This window comes from Coenobita brevimanus, chromosome 98 (genome assembly GCF_032717465.1).
Source record: "Coenobita brevimanus isolate Jiangsu-jjx chromosome 98, ASM3271746v2, whole genome shotgun sequence".
Taxonomy (NCBI): domain Eukaryota; kingdom Metazoa; phylum Arthropoda; class Malacostraca; order Decapoda; family Coenobitidae; genus Coenobita; species Coenobita brevimanus.
In genome coordinates, this window is record NC_137051.1 from 38,373,073 (window position 1) to 38,398,883 (window position 25,811).

General features: G+C 45.5%; 1 protein-coding gene across 1 annotated transcript; it reads right to left on the bottom strand.

Annotated features, from left to right (window-relative positions):
- Positions 1-5,950: 5,950 nt before the first annotated feature.
- Positions 5,951-20,832, bottom strand: LOC145414038 (uncharacterized). The gene is made up of 8 exons (XM_080283602.1): positions 20,715-20,832; positions 18,985-19,134; positions 16,756-16,888; positions 12,538-12,662; positions 11,027-11,152; positions 10,478-10,605; positions 9,125-9,256; positions 5,951-6,073 (listed from the first exon to the last, which is right to left on the bottom strand). The coding sequence occupies exons 1-8, from the start codon at positions 20,830-20,832 to the stop codon at positions 5,951-5,953; spliced, it is 1,035 nt and encodes a 344-aa protein (XP_080139728.1).
- Positions 20,833-25,811: the final 4,979 nt, after the last annotated feature.

Below are 25,811 nucleotides of genomic sequence, written 5' to 3' on the forward strand. Positions count from 1 at the left end.
GTATGTGTGTGTGTGTGTGTAATTCATCGGGTTGGTCAGGATCACTGGATGGTCGTGATCGTCAGCTTTTACACTCCCGGAAGGGAGCTGAGAGCTCATATAGTCCGATCTAAGGGCAAGGCTGTGACCTTCACACACCCACACACCCGTCCCCTTGCTCAAGGGGGACAGTAACTGCCCACTTCGTCAGTGAAACTTTTCGCAACCTGAGCGAGGCTCGAACTCCCGTCTAACAGATGGCAAGCGAGAACGCTACCACTGAGCCAGCGAGCAGTGTACTGAGCTAGCGAGTGTGTGTGTGTGTGTGTGTGTGTGTGTGTGTGTATACAAAGTAATGCAGTTTGTCTCCAGTTTTAACCGTATTCAGCACAAGGGCTGAGTTAACCAAGGGGCCAGATTGTGTCCCCCCCTGTGGCGGGGGGGACACAATCTGGCCGCACTATGGGGTGGTGTACTACTACTCTGCGGCCAGGTTGTGTTAGGAAGAATACTGCCACCGTATTCCCTGCGTGTCGTAAAAGGCGACTAAAAGGGGCAGGGTGAGGGGACTAGGGACCCCCTCCTCTGTTTTTTAGTTCCTAAAAAGAGACAGGCCAGAGAAAAGGATGGGGGATGGAGTTATCCCCGTACCCTGAAGATTGGGTCTATGAATGTGCGTGGATGTAGTACGATTGAGGCTAAAAGGGAGGAGATTGGGAGAATGTTTGTGAGAAGAAAGTTGGATGTGTTAGCTTTGAGTGAAACGAAGATGAAAGGGAAGGGTGAGTCTATGTTTGGAAGTGTGAATGGAAGATTGTCAGGTGTTGATAGAGGAAGGGCAAGAGAAGGTGTGGCCTTGTTAGTGAGTCCGGAAGTACAGCAGTGTGTGATTGAATGGAAGGAGGTGTCATCGAGACTGACGTAGGTGAAAGCGAAATTTGAACGTGAGTTGTGGGTGTTTGTGAGTGCATATGGGCCTGGTAGTGAAAGGGATGAGGAAGAAAGGGAGTCTTTCTGGAATGATGTTAATGAATGTCTGCAGAGATTTGGAGCGAATGTGAATGTGGTAATGATGGGTGATCTGAATGCTAGAGTGGGAAATGTAGCAGTTGAAGGTGTAGTTGGTATGCATGGTGTGCCTGGAAGAAATGAAAATGGGGAGCGAATGATAGCGATGTGTGTTGAGCGAGAGATGGTGATTGGAAATACGCTGTTTGAGAAGAAAGATATTTATAAGTATACATGGGTGAGACAGGAGGGTGGAAGGGTTGTTGACAGAGCTTTGATGGACTATGTGGTTGTGTCTAGGAATGTAATAGGAAGATTGTTGGATGTGAGAGTTCTGAGAGGGGAGGGTGGAGGTATGTCTGACCACTACCTGGTGGAGGGAAAGTTAAGAGCAGGTAAGAGATGGGTGAGAGCTAGGAGGGTTAGGTGTGGCAGGGAGGTTTTGAAAGTGAGTGAGTTGGATAAAAGAGAGAAAATAATAGAGTATCAGGAGAAATTGAACGATGAGTGGAACGCAGTGAAAGATCGGGAAAATGGCAGTGTGGAGGAGGAATGGCAGTTATTTAAGAGTGCTGTGGTGGGGCATGCAGAAGAGGTGTGTGGTGCAGACGTGTGGGTGGTGGTGTAAGAAAAGGAAGTGAATGGTGGTGCAAGGAAGTAAGTATGGCTGTGGCTGAGAAGAGACGTGCATATGAAGTGTGGCTGCAGATGAAGGATGAGATGTCATATGAGAGGTATAAGGAAAAGAGGAATAAGGTGAGAAGGGCTGTGCGTGATGCTAAAGTGGCAGCAGATGAGAGGTGGGGTAGGCGGCTGACAGAGAATTTTCAACAGAATAAGAAAATGTTTTGGAAGGAGGTGAAAAGGGTGCGAAAGGGAGAGTCTGGGAAGGAAGAACGAGTAAAAGCAGAGGATGGAAGGATGTTAATTGAGATGGATGCAGTAAGGAAGAGATGGGCAGAGTATTTTGAAAGATTGTTAAATGTAGAGGAGGAAAGGGTGGCTGAGCTTGTGGCGGATGGAAGGGTGCAAGGAATAAATGTGTTGGGAGAGTTGAATGATTCTTGATCACGAAGGAGGAAGTGCAGAAGGCAGTAAAGGAGATGAAAACAGGGAAAGCTGCAGGTATGGATGGGTGTGCTGTGGGATGCCTGAAGGGTGGTGGAGTGACTATTGTTGACTGGTTAGTAAGATTGTTGAATGTGTGCTTTGTGGAAGGTATTGTGCCAGTTGACTGGGCAAGTGCTTGTGTGGTCTCGTTGTATAAAGGCAAAGGTGATAAGTATGAATGTACTAGCTTTAGGGGTATAAGTCTGTTGAGTGTTGTAAGTAAGGTGTATGGTAGAGTGTTAATTATGAGAGTTAGAGAGGGTATAGAGGGGGTGATTGGTGATGAGCAGTGTGGCTTTAGGAGAGGGAGGGGATGCGTGGATCAGGTGTTTGCGGTGAGACAAGTGTGTGAAAAGTATTTAGCGAAAGGCAAGGATGTGTTTTGGGTATTTATGGATTTAGAGAAAGCGTATGATAGAACTGATAGGGAGGCTTTGGGGACTGTTTTAAGATTGTATGGACTTGATGGTAGGTTATTAAAAGGGGTGAAAAGTTTTTATGTAAATAGTAAAGCGTGTGTAAGAGTGGGAAATACTGTGAGAGATTGGTTTCCTGTGAGAGTGGGGCTGCGACAGGGATGTGTGATGTCCCCTTGGTTGTTTAATATTTACATGGATGGTGTTGTAAGGGAGGTGAATGCAAGAGTTTTAGGTGGAGGTCTGAGTCTGGTGAATGTTGATGGTGGAGAGTGGAATCTGAAGCAGCTGCTGTTTGCAGATGATACTGCACTGGTGGCTGATTCAGAGGAGAGATTGAGACAGTTGGTAGAGGAGTTTGGAAGGGTGTGTGAAAGGAGGAAATTGAAAGTAAATTAGAATAAGAGTAAAGTGATGAAGTGTACGAGGTTGGTAGATGGTAGGGGGATGAATATAGTTTTGAATGGCGAGTTGCTTGAGGAGGTAGAGTGTTTTAAATATCTAGGGTCACATGTTGCTGTGGATGGAAGAATAGATGCAGAAGTGAAGTTTAGAATAAATGAAGTAGGAAAAGTGCTGGGAGGAATGAAAAAAGTGTTTAGATGTCGTTCGCTTAGAATGGATGTAAAGAGAAGGCTGTATGAGGGTGTTGTAGTACCGACTGCATTGTATGGGGCTGAAACATGGAATATGGGTGTAGCAGAGAGGAAAAGTTTGAATGTAATGGAGATGAGGTGTCTGAGGAGTATGTGTGGAGTGACGCGTATGGATCGAGTGCAGAATGATGAAGTGCGAAGGAGAACTGGAGTTGTTCGGGAGATGGCTGGTAGAGTTGAGCAGAGGGTGTTGCGATGGTTTGGGCATATGGAGAGAATGGATAATGAGCGATTGGTGAAAAAGATAACTAGATCTGATGTGAGAGGTGTAAGGCTGAGAGGAAGACCACGAATAGGATGGATGGACAGTGTGAAGAGAGCGCTGGATGCGAGAGGGATGTCTGTTGAGCAAGGAGGAGTGGCTGTGCGTGACAGAAATGGGTGGAGAGAAATTGTGAATGAATAAGTGATGACGCAGCCCTGAGGGGATATTCTCCCGCATTTGGTCTGATCAGCTATTTCAGGTCAGGTGCGGGTAAGGGGATGAGTCTGTTATGATGTGGCAGGGGTAAACCAGCTCTGCTGTCGGGCCCTGCTGCGGATGTCACTGATTGCATTGCGCAGTTTACCCTTGTGCAGTGTGGTGCGGTGAGGATCTGTCCGTTCTCCCCTTTGGGGCTAAGATGCGAATGAATGTGTTTGAATGGATGAGTAAATGGGGAGTGTGTCGTCCTGTCTCGGCTACCTCCCTTTCCTTGGGGGAAGCAGCCTAGGTATATAGATAGAAGAAAAGCAGGTCCAAGGTCAAGGTCACAGGCTAGGTCAAAGTCTGACCTGGGAAGATCAACGTAGTTTTTTAGTTTTGGACCAAACTTGGTGGAAGGGTTGAGGGTAAGGCATGAACAAGGTGATGCTGTTTTGAGGAGTAACAAACTTCGTGGATGTGTTGAGGATCAGCATTTTTTTTTTTTTTTTTTTTTTTAAGAACAAGTTATGGTCACAGGGCTGGGGAAATTCATTCTTATCCGATTAAGACCAAACCGAGAAAGGATTCAGGGAAAGGCAAGGATAATGGCTTTCAACTTTGAGAAAAATCAAAGTCGATATAATGGGGAAAGATCAAGGTTCAAAGTCACAGGGTATTGGCAATCCAAACAGTTTTAATCCGATTTGGACCAAACTTGGTGGAAGGGATAAGGATCAGGCATGAAGTAATTCGATTTTGACAGCAATCAGTCGAGGGTCAAGGTCACAAAGTAAAGTCTGTTCGGGCCTCAGTTGGTGGACGTCGGGTGTTGAAGTCTCTCAGTACTCCCTGTTTCAGCTGAGGTTGCTAGTGGATGGGCTGTATGCCATAGAGCTGTGTGAGGGGTGAGAACACATTAGATAGCCAAATGATGTGCTGCAGTGTACCCGTACTACTTATATACACTGCAGCGAAAGCAAACCCTAAACATATTGCATATTTTTAAGTAGTCGGTAGCTCATAGTCCAAACATTAACTAAAGGGTTCAGGGATCGAATTAGGCTGGAGTAACGTTAAACTTTCCCCTAAAAATCCAGATATATATACAAGAGTACAACAGTGGTGGTGGTGATGTATGGTACTACTCTTCATACTTGATTACCCTCTTCCCCACCCCCACCCCAAAAAAAAAAAAAAAAAAATCCAGAAAGAATGGTCGAATGAGTCTGAACGTCTTTCCCTCTTTCCTCACCTGTTTTTCAAAGACTAACCGGAGCTACAGTGGAATGCAGGATGTTTGTTATACTATATCTGATCTACCGACACATCCACTTTTATGATACAAATAAAACAAAATTATGTGCTAAACAATTTATTACATTATATGCCTTAACGATATATCCAACTTTCCATATATAATCTGAAAATATAATTATATTACAGTATCAAGATTAAACTAAATAGCCACTTTGCTAAAACACCTGCATCATTTCGTTGAACTTTCCAGCAAAGAGTTCAAGATGAGACTGAATAAGCCCTTTGTTGATTCCTATAATTTTCTTCAAAAATGCGTGTTTCACAAGCTGGGACACCTCCGTATTCCCACTCTGACATATATTGACCTTCCCCTTCATGTCAGGTCCGGCCTTACTCAGGGATAAACTATGTCACCGCCAAAACTGATTGTGGAAGTGAAGACGCAAGAGTAAAGGTTTCGTTGGTTACTATCCACACAGAAAACGACTCACACAGAGTAAGTCGCGGTATTAGCCGATAAGTGGCATCGTCAGCTTCCTAGTAAACTTTTCTAAGCGATTTATTGCGTTTTCTACATCTTGATATTACCTTTCATGTTTATGTATTTTTAGTACCGACACAGCATCAGTAACGTTCAGGGGGATGAAATGGTACTGTAAACGTAATAAATCGATAATACAAAGGTGCCACGAAATCTGCGTGGTCAATTACTTATAATACGCCTCTAATGTTTATTTACTGGACAATGTTAATAGTCAACCATTTTTTTTTTAAGTCCGAATTTTCGCCTAGAACATGGTCCTCATAGGAGCTGTTACATTTAAGTCCCCGGTTGTTTTGCTGAGTGAAGTGGAACAAGGGGAAGCAAAGTTTATCCCAGTGTGTGTCCAGCCAGTGAATCTAACTTTAAAATCGTAGCGGGTGGAAGCGGCCTTAAATCTTCTCCATATTTTCTTACCCCTTTCCATTCGTATACCCTCCCTGCACCTTCTACTTCATATCTGCAATATTTTATCCATTCTCCATACCTCAGTCCTCCTACATTATCTCCATATCCCTCCTTCACTCTCTCCGCACCATCCAACACCCTCTCCAGCATCTTCTTCCATTGTGCCCCCTCAGCAGGGGTTTTGGGTGAACAGGTAGTTGAGGTTGAAGGAGGAGGAGTGGTCGTTGGTGGTGTCTGTAGTGGTGGTCAGGTAGAAGTAGTGAGGGCCTTCCAGCGGCATTGTTAGCGGCATCTGCAGGACGATGGTCGGGAGGTTATACTCTTTGTACTTTACCTTGGTCCAAAATTACCCTCTCTCCATCTTGAATGCTGCGTTGTAACAATAAATTCACTTTAGAGTGTGATGTTTAGTTGCGAAGGTCTGTGGAATGGATGTAGATTGTAGAGCCGTAGGATTCTCTTTTTCTGCTACTCAGCTACGTGAAATAAGCTACAAAAGGACGAAAATCTGGACCAAGTTAAGGTGAAAAACTACACTAGAACACTAATAAAGGTTTTAAACTGAGTGTTAGTAGATGTTTTCTAAGAGGTTACACTCTATCCACTTTAACCTGCTCTAAAACTACAATCTCCCCATCTTGAGTGCTGAGCTGTAACGAGAGATTAACATACATACATACACACATACGCCATCTAACCCTGTGCTTCCCCATGAGGAGCGTAGGAGCCCGGGGCTAGGCAAGTTGGTCCTGGCATTTAAGATGAGAGTGACCAGCCTCACTCATCCCTGGGTGGCATCACGGGAACAATAAACCCCAACTACCCCTTGGATATAAACCTACACAGGCTCAATATGATTGGAGCGCCGTAATTACCCACTATCCACCAGGTACCATAAGTTGGTTATATGGTTACCGCCCAACGTAGTGAATGGTTTCCTGGTGTACAAGAAACCATTTGGCTTGTCACTCAGCGTACAGTCACCTGTAGACATAAGGAAGAGGAAAGAATGAGTGAAAGAAAGACAGATGAAGAAGAAAGGAAAGGAGGAAGGAAGAGAGGAAAGGGCAGTCACCCAAAGGCAGCACTACATCGAGTGAGTGGATGGTGGCCGCCCCCACCTACCACCAAACGAGAGATTAACACTAAAATATAATGTTATAGTGCGTGTGTATAACCTGACAAAGATCCTTAGAACTCCTTCCAGCTCAACTGACACCCAGCTGATAAGAGTGGAGGATCATTTAGCTCAGTAATCTCGTAACTGAGTCTTATCGAAATGCATGAAACAGCAACTCAGTATTCAAACAAGAGTGGCCCATTTCCGTCATGTAAAAATAGATTATAGTAACTCTACTGATCCCTTCAATCACAGGACTTATTTTATACTCTATGCTTGCATTCTCCTCACGAATTTACTCAACAGACCTCTTAAATACAAAAGGTCTTTCCTACACTGAATAAAATCGTCTGGCGGCAGCAAGAATAAACTAAAAATGACGTCCCGGTTCAAGGAGTGTTGGGTGTATTAGCAAGACGATTAAGAGGTGTCAGAAAGTGTTAATAAACGGGGTGTTGGCAGGGACAGAGGTGTTTAGGTAAATACTGGATCCTTGGGAAGACAACATAGATATTAATGGAGTGTTAGCAAATGGATCCTACTCTTTTTTTAAAGGTATAGTATGACTGCATAAGGTTTGTCGCGCCTTGGCGTGAGATATAGTACAGTACATACCCAGTAAAGGAATCAGGAGCTACAGGAGGCTATAAACGTCCTTATTTTCTATCTCTGCTCCGTCTGGCTGAGCCTAAATGGCATCAAACATCTAGTGCAGCCCTCCTTTGTCAGTCATCTGTTCTGAACAAAATATTAATTTTCAGTAATTTCTTATTAGGATATTTTCTCATGTGTAACTGTTGAGCCCTGGAGTAGCCCACACTCCCTGTACATACTAAGACATACTCAGAAAACACATGGACAGGCACATGCCACACATATATAGGTACTTCCCTTGGTCCCATACAGGTTAGCCAAAGCTCTACAATATGAGGATAAAACTCACAAGGCCACCTCCAGAAATCACTGATGCTACCTTAGGAAAGATATAAAAGAGGATCCTCAAGACCAGTGGGAATTTGGCCGTGGTGTAATTGGAAGCATACTCAGACCACAACCAAGAGGTCCTGGCTCTGATTCCTGAGTCGATCACGACATCCCTAGGCTAGGACTCTTTACTCCTGTTCTGTTTGCACTTAGAACTAAAATAGAGACTGGACAGAAAATTTGATGGTTGCATGTCATAGTCTCGGGGAATGTTTGTGTGCTTTCCTTGTATGTTACACGCCAGTCCTGCAGTTCCCTGTCTTCTCTCCATCTTACGGAAATCTCTCCATATATCTCTGTCACCCTGGCACTTTCCGGTTTTCCTTCACCTCGTGGAGACTCCCTCCAGTCCTGTTGACTTTGCCTGACCCCAGTCTACCTGCCATTTTCCTATCTACCTTATGAGTTCTTTACGCACCTGCTCCGCACTATCCCGTAGAACACATTAAGACAGGTGGGATAAGAACAGCCTAGACAGAATGGTGAGGAACAGGAGGATCAGGGACTGGGGGATGAGAGGAACTGGGAAGTTAGGTGGGTACGAGACAGCTAGGAAAGGGAAGGCAGGGACTGAGAAGACCAATGAAGCATGAACTGGGAGTGCTAATGAGTATGGGACAGGTGATGCACAACAGGGCCAGGCTGACATGGTCAACTGGTGGAGGGAAGGTGAGGTCTCTACAAGGTGGAGAGGAGCTGGAGTCAGCCTGAAAGGGGGAGAGGGGCGTGATTTACAACTTTTCTGGTTTACCGTTGGTGCTGCCTGGTGGTAGCCATGCAAATTAAGCCAAAATGTTCCAGAACATGCATGGTGGTGACCAATGCCTTTGTGCTGTCAATCCACACGCATTAAACGTGAATGAAGCGAGCTTAGAGAGGTGGATTCCTGTGTCTCAGCCGGTGACGAGCACAGGAGACACCTGCAAGGATGCAGAGTATGCCAGTCTAAACACAGGTCACGTACGGAATAAGGATATAGTGATGCGCGGGTCTGCATGGAAGTCATGGTGACCGTGGAACCAATTTGTTCATGTGAAGGGTGTGGGTGTGTTCGGATAGGTTTCATGTGGTTGGTGTGGGATTTTAGGATAGCAAAAGATATCTTGGGGCACAAAACATACCACTGACACAGCTTACCACGTTACAAAACATTAACTGATACAGACCCCTACATGAGCTTATAAACCACACTACAGAAATAATTACTCTGCCAGACGACAAAATGAAAAGAGTACTCACAGCGCTGATCAGCGTGATGGCGGTGTTGCAGGCAACCGATCTGGACGGGTTACTGATGACAGGGAAGGGGTACTCAAAGGTATCCCCGCACATGGGCATAAACATGAACTGCTGATTGTCTAGGTACGTCGTCTGTGGAAGGGTGAAGGCAGGGGGAGTACCGTACTGTATTCTTAATGGATTTTGATGAATTTTTACGATAAGCGAGTATCCATAATAGTTAACTCCTTCAGTACAATGATGTATTTTTTATTTAATTCTTGGGACCACCTAACGATTTTCTCCTAATGGGAGACTTGTTAAACTGGAGGGGTTATATAAAGCCTCCCTTAGCCCCTTCACTACATTTCTCTTAAGTTGAATAAAATCGTCTGGTGGTCGCCTGATAAAATTTAAAAAAATAATCTGACTGAAGATATTAATGGTCATCAGAACTAATTTTACTCGGCCATTTTTCCATCACTTTAATATTCACAGTGGTTTAGTTGCTGAATGTATGGTAGCCGCCTGGGTGAAGATAAATGTATAAATAAATAATTTTATGCATCACATAAACTCAAGAATGTAAATATGGTGTACCCGATTATGAATATTACTAACCTCTGCATTCTCGCTGGAAAGGAGACGGCCGTTTACTTCTTACTTTGTCATTTATCTTGTATATTTCACCCTGACATTCTTTTATTATCGGCATAAAATTGTATCGTATCATAGATGATGACGTTGAGGCATAAGAGGCAGAATAAATAGTTAAAGAACTATAACAGATGTCATAAAATCTCCTAAGCCAACACGAATACTGTCCTGATGCAAGTCTGGGGGTCCTGAAACATGACTGGGCTAATTTATTCTTAATTAGGTCATATAAGAAAATAACAGACTAGTTCAATTGTTGTTTCGAGTATACCGACTGAAAGGTATGCCAGCTGATAGTCAATGTCACAGCTTGAATTTTGAAAATGAGGTGGCCAAGTTGAAAAATGGAGGGGTCTAAGAACTCTACGAGGGGTACGGGAGATTCCCCCTTGCAAATATGGGATGGCCCGTAGGGTGGCCAAGTACATTTCAGGGGAGGCCAGAGCAACCCGACCATCCCTCTGGCTACGTCACTGGTGATGGATATGATAGCTATTGGTTATATCTGCTGATGATTATGCTGGTTGACAGGACTACTTAGGAAATACTGTATACCGGCAAGACAAATATACATCATCAACTAATGCACCTGTTTTCATGCTAATAGCTGTTGCTGTGTCTGTACACACTGGTACTCTCAAAGCTCTCATCAGTGATATAAGTCTTCAGACGTGCACTGTTAAAAAATGCTAGTCTAAGACAATGTCAGAAACTCACCGAGCAGTGGTCTAGTTCCTTCCTGACACAGATGGCGTAGTTTTGTCCCGAGAGGTATATGCCTTCGTGGTTCCAGCCCTTGATGCTTCCCGAGGCTGTGGTGTAGTATTGCCCACAACCAGTTGGTGCTGACGAGAGGAATGGAAGATTTAACAGTTGTGTGATTGTGCTTACTGACAGACGTATTAATAAATCTGAATACATTTAACAGTTGTGTGATTGTGCTTACTGACAGACGTATTAATAAATCTGAATGCACTAAAGTGTAAAAGCCCCTCATTTTTTATGGTCGTTTATGGACCACCTGCAATGTTAGGGTGTAATTAGCCTAAATCCCACATTACCGAGTGTAGAGAGAGGTTAGCTACGTTGTATCATCACATGCCTCAGAAATTAGCATAAAAACTGGGGGTCATCCACATTTTCTTGCTTTCAGCCATTACCCAGCTGTATCCATAAATAGCTGAGAAAGAGGTGTTAGGGAGTTTCCTTAACCGCCAAGACTACAAGCCTAGAGGTAAAACAAGCTATCAAAGGTCACGCTCGTACCCATGGACAGCTGGTCACAACCTATCTGGCAGAGCTTAATGCGCCACCGCCTGGGGAAGGTGGTGGAGCTTGTGATGAAGGTGAGCGTCAGGGAGGAGCTTACCGACGGGTCCACGTCCAGGTAAACTGCAGAAGAAAGTAATCATCAGCGACTCTACTGTAGTTTGTTCACTTCAATTTGGCGGGGATTTTCGTTTTCGTCTTCTTTTTTTTTTTTTTTTTTGGCTTATTTTCAACCCAGTGGCAGAATAAGATAGTACGACGGTAACTAAGCTATATTGCAGGTAGACAGGTAGACATTAGAATTTTAATGGGGTAGATTTGGTAAATTTTAGGGCTTAAATGAGGTGGAATGCAGGAAGACAATAAGGCCTAAATGGGGCAGAATGCAGGTAGAGAAGAAAACTTAAATTGAGATAGATTATATGTAGATAATGAAGATAACAGTTTAATGAAGACTATATTTAACCTCTGCAGTTCGAGAAAATCTCTCCTGACCTGAATACACTCTTCCGTAGACAGCAAAATAATAACAATAATAATAATAATAATAATAATTATAATCCATCCATCCATCCATCCAGGCATCATCCAATCCTACATTGCCCCAAGAGGAGCGTAGGAACCCGGGGCTAGGCAGTTGGTCTAGACATTTAAGATGAGAGTGACCAGCCTCACTCATCCCCGAGTGGCATGACATGAGCAATCAACCCCAACTACCCCTTGGATATAAACCTTCACCGGTTCAATCCGACTGGAGTGCAATAATTACCCAATAAACCACCAGGTGCCAAAATTTGGTTATATGGTTACCACCCAGCGTAGTAAATGGTTTCCTGGTGTACAGGAAACCATTTGGCTTGTCACTCACTGTAGAGTCACCCACAGGCAGAAGGAAAAGGAAAGAATGAAGGAAAGAAAGACAGAAGAGGGAGTATAAGGTCACCCGTAGGCAGAAGGACAAGGAAAGAATGAAGGATAGAAAGACAGAAGAGGATGGAAAGAAAGAAGGATGGAAGAGAGGAAAGGGCAGACACCCGAGAGCATCAATACATCGAATGAGTGGATGGTGAGCGCCCCACCTACCACTATAATAATAATAATAATAATAATAACACGTCTTTAGGGTTATATTTGGTGTCAGACGCACCCTGAGATGGTATGGCCAGGTGGAGAGAAAGGAGAATGAGAACATGACTGGAAGAGTGTATGTGAGTGAAGTGCAGGCGGAGAGGGGATGAGGAAGACCGAGGATGGAGATGAGGGATGGGGTAGTGAGGTATCGTATATGCGTGAGGATGGAGAGGGCTAGAGGCAGAGCAGCCTGATGATGGAGCGCAGAGTGACATGGAATTGTTTTTAGTCGCTCCTTTCGGGATTAATGCGCCTGGCTATATAGGCTACAGAGAGATGGACAGATAAGTACACTGCTAGATACTCGTAGATGGAGAGATAGCTAGACTGACAGATAGATAGACAGACAGATAGATGGCCAAGTGAGAGGTACCAACAGTGAGAGGCTGTGGTCGTTCCGCATACACTGGTCCACTTCCTGTCCTGTGAGAAGGTGAGGGTGTCGTCCTCGCAGTTGCCCGCGTTGGTGGGTGGCGTCAGTTCCACCCTCTCCACGTCCATCCTGCAGGCGTGGTTACAGAATACAAGTCAGGGAGGCGTTACAAAATATCACTTTTTCCATACAACTAATTTCGTGCATACACTGAAAGAAACTGGCAAATCAGTTTTAAAGGCAGGGGGATGGAACTTTAAAAGGTATTTTTCTACAATTTCCATGGACTTAAAAAAAATTAAAGCTACTTATAACGAGAACTTTTACTGTACACCAGGTCTCGTGTTGCCTTTGTCTTAGGAGGCTCTCTGGCTTCTCTCAGTCCTTACCATTTTTTTTTTCCCGTGCGTGGCATGCATTATCCTAGTATATGAACAATATGCAACCCACGTCGATATAGAAAGCTACAAACGATATATAAGAGACTAATAATGTGTGCAAGATAAATCGTATATGAACTAATGAGCTAAATAATTATACATAAAAGATAATGAGTGTAATATGCAGGATAAATCACTAAAGATGAGGTGCTTCAATCTCTCAACCTGACGATAAAATGACCCCGGGAAACAAATAGTGCAATAGATTTCTCGTATGGCTTTACATAATCTTACTGACCATGACAAAAATTTAAATTGTTCTTGAAATGCGTGGCTTTAACGGACACACATACGGTACTCCGGAATATTCCGGAGAATACCATAGTATCCCCGACAACGAGGCGAACCAGAAACAACGGAGTTCGCCCACGAGAATGCCGACACCCCCACTCGGACCCCACGGGGTAGCCGCCACCAGCCACCACCATTCCGGGCAACAACGACGTATGTCAGCCCGGGCCGTGCGCCCCTATGACATTCAACCACCACGCCGCCGCCACCGTAGGCGAAAGACACTACCCTCGCGTGGCGGAATCACCGTGTTGGCTAGGGGTGGAGTCAGAAACAATACTCCAGGCAGCGCCCCTCTGGTAGAGACGATCTATGGTCGCTCCCACAGTGAACAGGTAGAGACGATCCATGGTCGCTCCCACAGTGAACAGGTAGAGACGATCTATGGTCGCTCCCACAACATCCAGGTAGAGACGATCAATGGTCGCTCCCTTAAAAACCCGGTAGAGACGATCAATGGTCGCTCCCATAACACCCAGGTAGAGACGATCAATGGTCGCTCCCATAACACCCAGGTAGAGACGATCAATGGTCGCTCCCATAACACCCAGGTAGAGACGATCAATGGTCGCTCCCATAACACCCAGGTAGAGACGATCAATGGTCGCTCCCATAACACCCAGGTAGAGACGATCAATGGTCGCTCCCTTGGCCCTCCGGTTGAGACGATCAGCGGTCGCTCCCAGTGCTCGGGTAGAGACGATCAATGGTCGCTCCCCCAAAATCCAGGTAGAGACGATCAATGGTCGCTCCCCCAAAGCTCAGGTAGAGACGATCAATGGTCGCTCCCTTAGCCCTCCGATCGAGACGATCAATGGTCGCTCCCCCAAAGCTCAGGTAGAGACGATCAACGGTCGCTCCCCCAAAGCCCAGGTAGAGACGATCAATGGTCACTCCCTTGGCCCTCCGGCAGAGACGATCAATGGTCGCTCCCACAGTGCTCGGGTAGAGACGATCAATGGTCGCTCCCCCAAAATCCAGGTAGAGACGATCAATGGTCGCTCCACCAAAGCTCAGGTAAAGACGATCAACGGTCGCTCCCTCAGCACTCCGGTCGAGACGATCAATGGTCGCTCCCACAATATTCGGGTAGAGACGATCAATGGTCGCTCCCCCAGTGTCCAGGTAGAGACGATCGATGGTCGCTCCCAGGGTGTAGTGAGGAGAGGGACGTCTCCACAACCGGAGGTTGAACTCCAGGGGTCTCGCTCCAGAATATCTCGGAAAGACCTCCCTGTTTCCCCCGGCCTCTGTTCCCTACGCGTGGCTCTCGAGCAGACACACCTGTCGGGCCCCCGTGACAGCCGCTGCCACAGCCCTCCCCTGACGGTGCCCCTGGTCGTGGGAGACCGCAGTCTGTCGCCTCTTCCGGCCCGCCCTAGGACACCCGGGCGAGACCTCACCACGCCCCCGCGACGCCGGGACCTGACCCAGAGGTTCCTAGACCTCTTCGGCCCCAGTCCTACGGGCCTTACGCCGGAGCCCAGTCCGGAAACCCCCGGACGCGAGAGGACACCCTCGCGAGCCGCACCGTGCCCTCCCGGCTCGCCCCGCCCGGACGACGCCCTCAGTCCGACCGGATCGCCGATGACGTGTCCTTGTTTCTCTCCATGAGGAAATACGAGTGACCCTGTAACAATCGTGAAGTAGGTTAAATGTGACTCCCTGTCTCTTAGAATAAGTATTGTGCAGTAACTTTATGTAATCTCCATTGGGGTATATCAGAACACAATATCCAGTTGAAGGACGAGAATGTGGGTTGAGACCTAAAGTGAAAATACGTGCGAGTGCCACCCCGAATCTTACTAAAGACATATCTCTAGAATCCGGAGAAAGACTAAAATATTACTGGAGTTCTATTGGCTAGTCTCTAAGTAATATGGTGAAATAGTATTTACGAGTACTCCGACTTTGTTACGCGTTTTGAAGCAAGAGTCTACATATCATACCGAGGAGATGTGTGACGAATAAGTAGTGCCTACAGAAAACCCTATTTCCACCAAAATATCAAGGAAGGCGAGTATTAACGATATTCCCCCCCTCCGCCCGCTATTCCTAAAAACTCTCTCCATTCCTCGCTCCCGCTCTTAAAGTCAAAGTAAGAATCAGAGTTATTTGTCAAAGAATCTTCGCCAACAGAAAACACCTAAACTCCCTTGCTAACATCGGGCATCCTTCAATATTACCATAACTACCTCCTCGCCGTTTTAAGTCACTCTCCGTGTCTCCCCTACCTCCTCCTGGAGGATCACAAACCCCCCCCCCCCTCACGCGCTCCGCGCGCACTTGTATTTACTGCACTCCTAGTACTAAAATTTGTTGTATTGTCATTAGTATCTAGAAAGCTAGTATCCTGCGAGATACACAATATTTTAGATAAGGTTTTTGTATTGCTCTATATTGTGGCGTAATATCTGCTGAAGTGTCCTGTGTCTGACTGTGGTAATATACGTGTATGGTGTTGCCGAAGGTTTCTATGTCCTACCTCTCTTTATTGCACTAGCTCCGGTCTCGAAAGAGGACCCCGCTCCACGTTGGGTGAAATAGGTACGAGAAGTCGAGCCTAATTCAACCCAGCATTACAGTTCTTGTTCTGGCCACCAAGAGTTAATTTCACTCTAAAAAATGAGCTCTCGAATTCTAAGAGTTAAATTCATCACGTTTTGACTCTTGCCCTTTTACCTACAATTAGAAACCTGTTTTACTCCTTCACCAACACGTGCACTGCTTCTTATCTCGTCACCAACACCTTTCCTGCCTCTTGCCCCTTCACCCACACCTGTCCTGCCTCTTGCCCCTTCACCCACACCTGTCCTGCCTCTTGCCCCTTCACCAACACCTGTCCTGCCTCTTATCTCGTCACCAACACCTGCCCTGCCTCTTGCCCTTTCACTCACACCTGTCCTGCCTCTTGCCCCTTCACCCACACCTGTCCTGCCTCTTGCCCCTTCACCAACACCTGCCATGCCTCTTGCCCCCTCACCAACACCTGCCCTGGTCCTTGCCCCTATACCAACACCTGTCCTGCCTCTTGCCCCTTCATCAATACCTGTCCTGCCTCTTCTTGCCCCTTCAGCAACACCTGCCCTGCCTCTTGCCCTTTCACCAACACCTGTCCTGCCTCTTATCTCTTCACCAACACTTGTCCCGCCACTTGCCCCCTCACCAACACCTGTCCTGCCTCTTGCCCCTTCACCAACACCTGTCCTGCCTCTTATCCCTTCACCAACACCTGTCCTGCTTTTTGCCCCTTCACCAACACTTGCCTTTTAAACCAGGGGACGTGCTCATAAAGAATATTTGGTCAATTTCTACAATTTAACATCGACATACATTACATAAACATCATTCAAGAAGATATTACCGTGCTCTATGCAGATATAAACTGACAAGGAAGAGGTTTGAAAAGATCTTCAGACCTAACGAGAATTAAAACCCATACAGCCATCAAGCTCAGAACAGTTAATGAATGTTTTGATATCAACACTCACCTGATCTGGCAGACATCCGGGGCGAAGGTGACGGTGTGGGTGCAGGTGAGGGGGTAATCGAAGGTGGAGGGGTAGCCAGGACTCTCCACGTAGCTGCAGTTGTTGGAGCTGGTCTCGCCACATCCCACACGAGCTGCCAAAGGAAATTATGAAGAAGAGGAAGAAGGAGAAGAATAAAGAAGAAGAGAAAAAGATCATGAAGAAGAAAAGAAGATGAAGAAGAAAGAAGAGGAAAAGAAGATAAATAAGAAGATGCAGAGAAGAAGATAAAGAAGAAGACGATGATGAAGAAGAAGAATTTGGATTGGGGCCTACTTAGTCTGTGAGGGTCAAGGGTGGAGGTAGGGAAGAGGCAGCGTGGGGTGGGGAGAGACAGGGGAGAGGGAGGAGGAAAGGGAGGGGGGAGAGGCAGGGAAGGGGAAGGGGGAAGGGCAGGGATGGAATGGGGGAGAGGCAAGGATGGAGTAGGGGAAAGGCATAAGTGGGATGGGGAGAGGCAGAAGTGGAGTAGAGGAGAGGCAGAAGTGGGGTGGGGGAGAGGCAGAAGTGGAGTAGAGGAGAGGCAGAAGTGGGGTGGGGGAGAGGCAGAAGTGGAGTAGAGGAGAGGCAGAAGTGGGGTGGGGGAGAGGCAGAAGTGGGCTGGGGAGAGGCAGAAGTGATGTAGGGGAGAGGCAGAAGTGGGATGGGGGAAAGGCAGAAGTGGGATGGGGGAAAGGCAGAAGTGGGATGGGGGAAAGGCAGAAGTGGGGTGGAAGAGAAGCTGGGGTGGTGTAGAGGAGAAGCAGGGATGGGGTGGGGAAGAGAGACAGGGGTGGGTGGGAGAGAGTTAGGGGAGGGGGAGGAGGCAGGGATGGGGGTGGGGCTGAGACAAAGGTATGGGTAGATGAAGACAGGGATGGGGTGGGGTGGGGAGAGACAGGGGAAGAATAAGGCTTAGGACCAATGACAACTGAATGAGCCAAGGTCCTTTAAGGCAGACAGTCTAGTTATCTATCTATTTATCTATTGCCAGACGCCTCAATCCCGTTTGGGATGGCCACAAACAAATCGCCTCCACGTCGCCCTGTCCCCCGCCATTTCACTGCCTCGCTCCCAACTCACACCCCCCTCTCTCATATACCTATCCACCCCATCCATCCATCTCATCCTAGGCCTCCCCCTCCCTCTTCCCCCATCCACCTCACTCACATACACTCTCTTCGTCAGTCTCCCACCCTCCATCCTCTCCACATGGCCAAACCATCTCAGTATGTTCCTCATAACGCTTCCTATCACATCCACATCCACACCACAACGCTTCTTTATATCCTCATTCGTCAGCCTGTCTCTCCATGTGACTCCACAGGCTCCTCTTAAATAACTCATTTCCAGTGCTCTCACTCTTGACTTGTGTCCTTCCAACAACGTCCAAGCTTCACTTCCATACGTTAGAGTTGGTAACACAATACTGTCATGCAGTAACTTTTTCACTTCCATGCTCACTTCCCTGTTTCTTATCACTGATTTCAAAGAACCAGCAACCTTTCTCCCCTGTTGCACCCTTTCAAGCACTTCACCCTCCAAACCTCCATCCTTACTCATCACACTACCCAAGTACTTAAACGTACTCATATTTTCCAATTCCTCACCATCCAACCTCGCTGTACATGTCTAGTTATGCTGAGTCCAAATCTTCCCTTAGCACACCACCTGCAGTACTTTGTTTACATCCCTCTAACTATACTACTGGAACATCGGGGAAATAAACCCTGTCCTGGAGTTCACCGGACCCAGGATCGAACCCACCTTCTAGTCGCCTGATGGATGTGGTAACCCGCACCGCCTCACCATGGGCAGGAGAGAGGGTGAGGTAGGGGAAGGGAATGAGAGGGAGGGGAGGAGGGGGTTGGAGACACAAGAGGGGCAAAGAGGAGACACGAGGCAGGAGATTTATCTGTAGTCTTTGCCAATGTATGCACCCGTTTCTGTAATTCATTTTTGTATCTAAATCTTTCTCCTTGTTCACCAAAAATAATTAAGCTGATTTGGTTTACCCCTTCACAGGTATATACGTAACAAACCCAAGTACAGTACCATTTCGATTTTATAAATGGTACCCTCAACCCTCCTCCCCCTGTCTCTCTCTCTCTCTCTCTCTCTCTCTCTCTCTCTCTCTCTCTCTCTCTCTCTCTCTCTCTCTATTTCATGGATAGCAAAGCCAGTATTTTTAAAGCCAGTCAGAATACTTACTAACACAGCAAACACCAAAGCCATCAGCGCAGTCCCCAGAAGAAGTCCCACCCCCTATGGAACAGTCCTGGTTGGTGTAGCAGATCCCGGTCAGTCCCCCCTCACCTACACACTCGCTGTTCTTGAAGCGCACCACGGAAAACAGCGACACTGAAAATCACATCAAGTATTAAGATTTACTCAGACCACCATTAACAATCTTATGGCTGTATAATTAATGCTAACTGCGAGAAAATGTCAGCAAGTACTTTAATTCTGACGATCATCTATGGTAAACAGAAGGGTGGCCAAAGTGACACTGGCTACCCTTGAAATTTCATATCACCCCAAATTTTCATGGGAATACCTCTAGACTCCCTCAGAAGAACTTTTAGGCTACCCCTGAATTAGACTTGCCCACCCGTTGGCCACCCCGTCATAAAATCCTAGCTAATATTGTCGATGTAATCAGCGATGACAGAATTAAACCTGTGATCCTTGATATATAACATGACCAACTTTACACACACACACACACACACACACACACACACACACACACACACGGCTCAGTGGTAACGCTCTCGCCTGCCATCTGCTAAGACGGGGGTTCGCGCCTTACTCGGGAAGTAGAAAAGTTTCACTGACGAAACGGGTGATTATTGTCCCCCTTGGGCAAAGGGATGGGTGTGTGCGTGTGTGAAGGTCATGGCTTTGCCCTTAGATCGGACTATATGAGCTCTCAGCTCTCTTCCGGGAGGGTATAAAGCTATGATCACAACCATCACGTGATCCTGACCGACCCGGTGAATTACGCACACACACACACACACACACACACACACACACACACACACACACACACACACACATACATACAGTACAAAAGAGAGCCAAATTCAAGATCCGTTCATTTCGAGATGCCTGGACACATTGCGTTTGAAAGACTGGAGATCATAGGAAGTAGGGAATACTCTAGCTATATTATGCTTTCCCTGGTACTGTGTTTCATTTTAGGGGCAGGTGCTCCCCTACGTTGCTGCTTAACACCTGCTTTATTATCAGGTGTCCTTAGTAGATATGTGTGCAGTTACTGGTGCAGCAGGACTGGATCGCTGGAAGGCATCGGTCAGTGGTGTAGCTATGGCTGCAGCAGCAAGATCTACGTGTATTTAGATACCAGTGCCATAACACCACCAGCCACCACCTGACACAAATAGACTATCATTACCTTTCAGCATTCTGAATTTAGTCTCCTCTAAAACATGGTATATGACACCCTTATATTACTATATATACTCGTACCTATAATATATATATGTATATATGTAATAAAGATGGACAGATAAAGGCTTGTATATTTCGACTCAGGACACCGACTAGACTGTCCCTTCTCTAATGTTCAACAAACCTTCTGCGTGTTACACACCTTCAGTCACCACTTGGGCATTGATGGCCATCATCCATGCTGAATACAAAGCTGGACTGTCTCATTCATGACAGGATTAATGTCAATAGTGTTAATACTTTCTGCTGAATAAAATCGTCAGGCGTTAGCTAACATGCAGTACTAGTGTGGCCCCGCCCATGAGGTGGGTATTTGGGCTATTTCCAATGCATATCTTAAAACACCAACACACGCAGCCCCTATACTTAATTAAACTTGCTGTTATTTATGTTTGAAATTCTGAAGTATGTAAGTTTTAGTAAAAAAAATAAATCAGAGCAAATCACAGTCCAGGTGTACTTACAAAATCGGTTGGCTGCAGAATTGTGCTGAGTTAGTTGGCCATTTGGGGAGAGAATTTGTTGTGCTCTGCCGCTGCACCACGCCACCACCATTACCACCCACAGTGCTACCACCGCCATACTGACACGATAGGCTCTTTAACACGCAGCTCCTATGACCCACTCCCAGCTGAAGAAAATTGCCTGGATTAAGCTGAAACGAAATACTTAAAGCAGTCCCGACCTTGAGATGGTTAATGGCACTATCACGATTAAAAGTTTGTAGACATTTCCCTGGCGGCTGTAGCGATGGAAGGCGTTACAGGAAAAAAAGAAAAAAAAACTTACATTATATCAATATGAAGCACACAACAGATAATGCGAAGGCATGAAGCTCCCAGACGTTCGGGAAAGAATGTGAATCATGGAATGCAGAACAAAATGCTGGCCATAGATTATTCGTGGACTGTTGCTTGTGATAGTACCAGTAGTAAAAGGTTGTTTTGTACAGTATCTTCTTATTCCCACTCGTTTGCTTGACACTTTTTTATTCTGCTTTTTCTTACTCCTTATTCCCAAGTTCCCCATTCTTGTCTGTACCCTCCGAATACCACTTTCGGTGTCTCTTTCATTACTATATCGACGATGGCGAAGTTCAGTATTTTGAAACTGATGTTGATAGTTTCACTTCCCAACGGCAGTTTTATTTACAATATATTTGAGCACGCTGCTCTTAAAAGACACTATGGAAGCCACACTGAAACATCTCCCTTTCCTATATTACCTACAGCTGGCCTACCTTAAGCAGGTAACGCACCAGTGGAGGACCAATGCAGTTAAACGAATACAATAAAGAAAAACGATAAGGAAATGGAGCACATCAAAAAATATCAGAAGGAAAAAGATATTCGACGGCAGAATTATAATCAATACAAAACCTTGCCCTAACGTAAAAGTTTTCGTCATCTTGTAGCTTGTTTCAAGCAACTCTGGCAAACTTAAACAACACTACGGCTCTACATCCTTTCCAAAGCACTTTTTCGTGACTAGCACAGTATTCCTGTTAATGTCCTGTTACGGCTTCGCGTTCAAGATGGCAATTTCAGGCCAAGTAAAAGGAATATAGTTACGCAGCGTCAGGTGAACAGGCTACAGGTGTCCTCCACAATGCAGGAAGCGCAAGTAATGAGACACCAGTAACTGCAACACTCAAGCAAGTAGGCTACCACCACCCACACACACACACACACACACACACACACACACACACACACACACCTGTTGGTCTCCTGCGTTACCTCTGAAAATAAAATGTAAAGGATGAAAAGTGAGGTAACATAGTGGTAACTCCCGTGGCGGTGCTGGTGGAGTGTAAGTGAGGTGGTGAGAGGAAGGTAATAAGAGCAATGACGGAAGACGGAGTACAGGAGGAAAGGGAAGTCCCGTTCATATGATATAAGGATTTTTTTTTTTTTTTAATGCAAGGATGAGGGAAACAAATGCCGGAAGCCAGCAAGACTGTTCCCTCCAAGAAAAAACAAAAATAAGGTGAGAGCCAAACTCAGTATCTTTTATACGATGATATTCCACTCCTAAATAAAATCAATTGGCGGTTGGCAAAATAAAAATTGTTTTCTGTTGTCGTCCGAAATTTAAATACCTCTCTTGAATACCGTTAACCATCACCTGTAACAAATAACTGTAATTAAAAAACATTCACTAATGAACATTAAATACCCGTTACTGTAATTGTAGCATTCCATAACTCTAATATTCTAAGCAAAGTCCACTGCAGGAACGGACCTTGTCGAAGGGAGTACAGCAGACAAAATTGATCCTTCACAACACTGGCGAAGTACGAACAGGGAGTGTCAGCAGAAAATGATACTAGAAAAGGTGAAGTGTTGTAATGGCTACGTTTGTGTGTGCGAGTCTGCATGTATCATAAGTAAGACCAACAGCGTGGCAACGTAAACGGATTTGTAAGGATATACCACAACTTTTTTTTTTTTTTTTTTTTTATGCGAGGAAGAAGGAATCAAAGGCCATGAGCCCGCAGTAACAGTTCCCTCCAAGAGAAAAACAAAATACAATAGAGAGCCAAATTCAAGATCCGATCATTTTGAGATGCCTGGACACACTGCGTTTGAAAGACTGGAGATCATAGGCAGCAGGAAATACAGACAGAGGGAGACAGTTCCAGAGCTGACCTGTTGCATAAATGAAAGACTGGGAGTAACGGTTAACTCTTGCATTAGAGAGTTGGACAGAAAAGGGATGAGAGTTTGCTGCCAGACGGGTGCTACGCGCACGTCGTAGAGGTGGAGGAATGCAAGCAGACAGTTCAGAGGAGCAGTGACCATTAAAGTAGCGATAGAAAAGAGATAAAGTTGCAACAGTGCGGCGAAGAGACAGAGGTTGAAGGGAGTCAGCAAGAGGAGGAGAGTTAATGAGACGAAAAGCCTTTGACTCCACCCTATTGAGAAGAGCTGTGTATGGGGAGCCTCCCCACACATGAGAGTTGTACTCCACACAGGGGCGGATAAAACCCCTGTATAGAGTCAACAATTGTGCAGGGGTGAAGAAAGAGCGGAGTCGGCTTAGCACACCCAATCTTACTACCCACTTTTAATGTCCATCACAGTCTGTTTCAAACCCTAGACTTTGCATTCGTCGCAAAATGAACACGCTGACTACGCAGCTTTTAATTATTGCTCTACATATAAGATACTCAAGAACAATATGCATTAACAGCAGCTACGCGTCAAAATAACGATAATAAGTTCATACGCGTCAACATCTGGGTCAAAACAAAAATAAAATCATTTCAAGAAAACATTGCTGCTGAGCAGCAACAGCTGGTTGATGTGAACGATTATTATCGCCCGTCTTTAGCAAGGCGAGGCGATACAGTTTGTGTGTGTGTGTGTGTGTGTGTGTGTGTGTGTGTGTGTGTGTGTGTGTGTGTGTGTGTGTGTGTGTGTGTGTGTGTGTGTGTGTGTGTGTGTGTGGCCAAAATATCTCGAAAAGTCGTGGTCAAATTTTCACCAAACCTTCAGGAAACAGCAACTATGTGGAGGTGCAGAAACCTATTACTATTGGTGAGGATTCGATCAAAGACGACCGAATGCCAGAAGCCATAATTTTTTAACCCACTGGAGCCCGGTGTCCGGAATACTGGACAGAGCTGGGATTTTTCATGTCCTCAGAAAGTAGGGAACCCCCGGGTAGGGACCTATGAGCTTCGCGACTATGGGCCGATAGGCGAAGGGCGGTACGCTTAGTACCCACCCAGCGCCATGCCTCGCCCAGCACCCCTGGGATCCAACGGGTTAATATGGACTGACTGACTGAAACGCGGTGACTGAAGTCCGTAAAGTTTTGCGAATTTTCTTCAAATTGGGTTGGTAGGTACGAGTAGCTTGTACCTTGGCCAACAACATTATTTGGTGGGCGATGAGCATTCGACCACCGAACGCTTTTGCTTCATTTACTATGCAGCTGATGCTGATGCACTTGCTTCACTACTGCTCGTAACATTTTATCTACACACACACATTTTAAATATATATATATATATATATATATATATATATATATATATATATATATATATATATATATATATATATATATATATATATATATATATATATATATATATATATACCGAGCAGGAAGGGATGAACAAAATGACAGCAGTTGTATAAAATTTAACTTGCTACGAATCGACCTGATATTAATTGTGAAAAATCAGTGTTATTACATCAGCTGTGTCACTAGATTAATGTAAGGAATAATTTACAATGAGTTAAACACCGTACTGTTTTCTCTTTTGTACACATCATAATCACCACCTTACACAGAGACTCACTAATACATAGGGTGAGAAGGACCTAGAAACAGGAACAAGGAAGCACAACTTTATAACGACCAAAAGAATGGCCACACTTCTATTCAATTACCACTCGAGAACGAGTAAAAGCAGAGGATGGAAGGATGTTAATTGAGATGGATGCAGTAAGGAAGAGATGGGCAGAGTATTTTGAAAGATTGTTAAACGTAGAGGAGGAAAGGGTGGCTGAGCGTGTTACAGGGCTGGTACAGATTTTTTCTCGGTCGATTCAGCAAGGTGGCTTGGAGATATATATCGCAGTAAAAAAGAAAGGAAAAATATCTTACCTATTGTACCAGCACCTTCCTCCCCCCCTCTAATTCTCAAGACATAATACCCGGATTGAATTCACCTGATTGAAATGGGTCACTCAATTTAAAAACGAAGCTGTCGTGGCATGAAATTTGCCTTTTGCTGTAGGAATGAGCCTCCTTGGTTACTAGTCAAATCAACCCCTTCAGTCTGGATCCACTTGGCCATCAACTGAACGGAAAGGTGCTTTATCTCCATCAGGTAAGAAAAAACAATCAGCTCTTCAATCTGACTACGCTTGACTATCACCTGAACAGAAAGGGGTTAGGGATCGTCGTTAAGTTAGGGAAAAAAGCGCCCTAGCCCCTGCCCTCCCCTGCCACCATCCCCTTTCCGTCTCTTTACACCCGCTTCCTGTAACGGTTCCTCAAATATCAGGCACCTAAAGTAAATTATCTTGTGTACGGGCCAAAAATATTTCTCATTACGCGCCAGCTGTGAGAGTGACGGGGCTGAGGGAAGGACAGCAAAAGAAGGGAGGAAATTGCAGAAAAATAAAGACAGAATGCGGAGAAAATGAGGTGGGGAGGGAGAGAGAGAGAGAGAGAGAGAGAGAGTGTTAACCTGCATTGCGCTATGGAATCATCAGGAAGCAAAGGAAAGCGTGAGATGGTGTATAATTTTGGTAGGTGGTGGGACCTTGTGAAAATACGTGTAGGTGTTGTAATGTTAGTGGTAAGAGTGAAGTGGAGGGGAAATTAAGAATATCCCACAAAATGGAAGAGATTTTATGTTTTGTCTTTTTTTTATGCAAGGAAGAAGGAACCAAAGGCAAGGAGCCCACAAACCGTTCCTCCCAAGAAAAAAACAAAGGCAATACAACAGAGAGCCAAACTCAAGATCCGTTTATTTCGAGATGCCTGGACACACTGTTTGAAAGACTGGAGATCATAGGAAGTAAGAAATACAGACA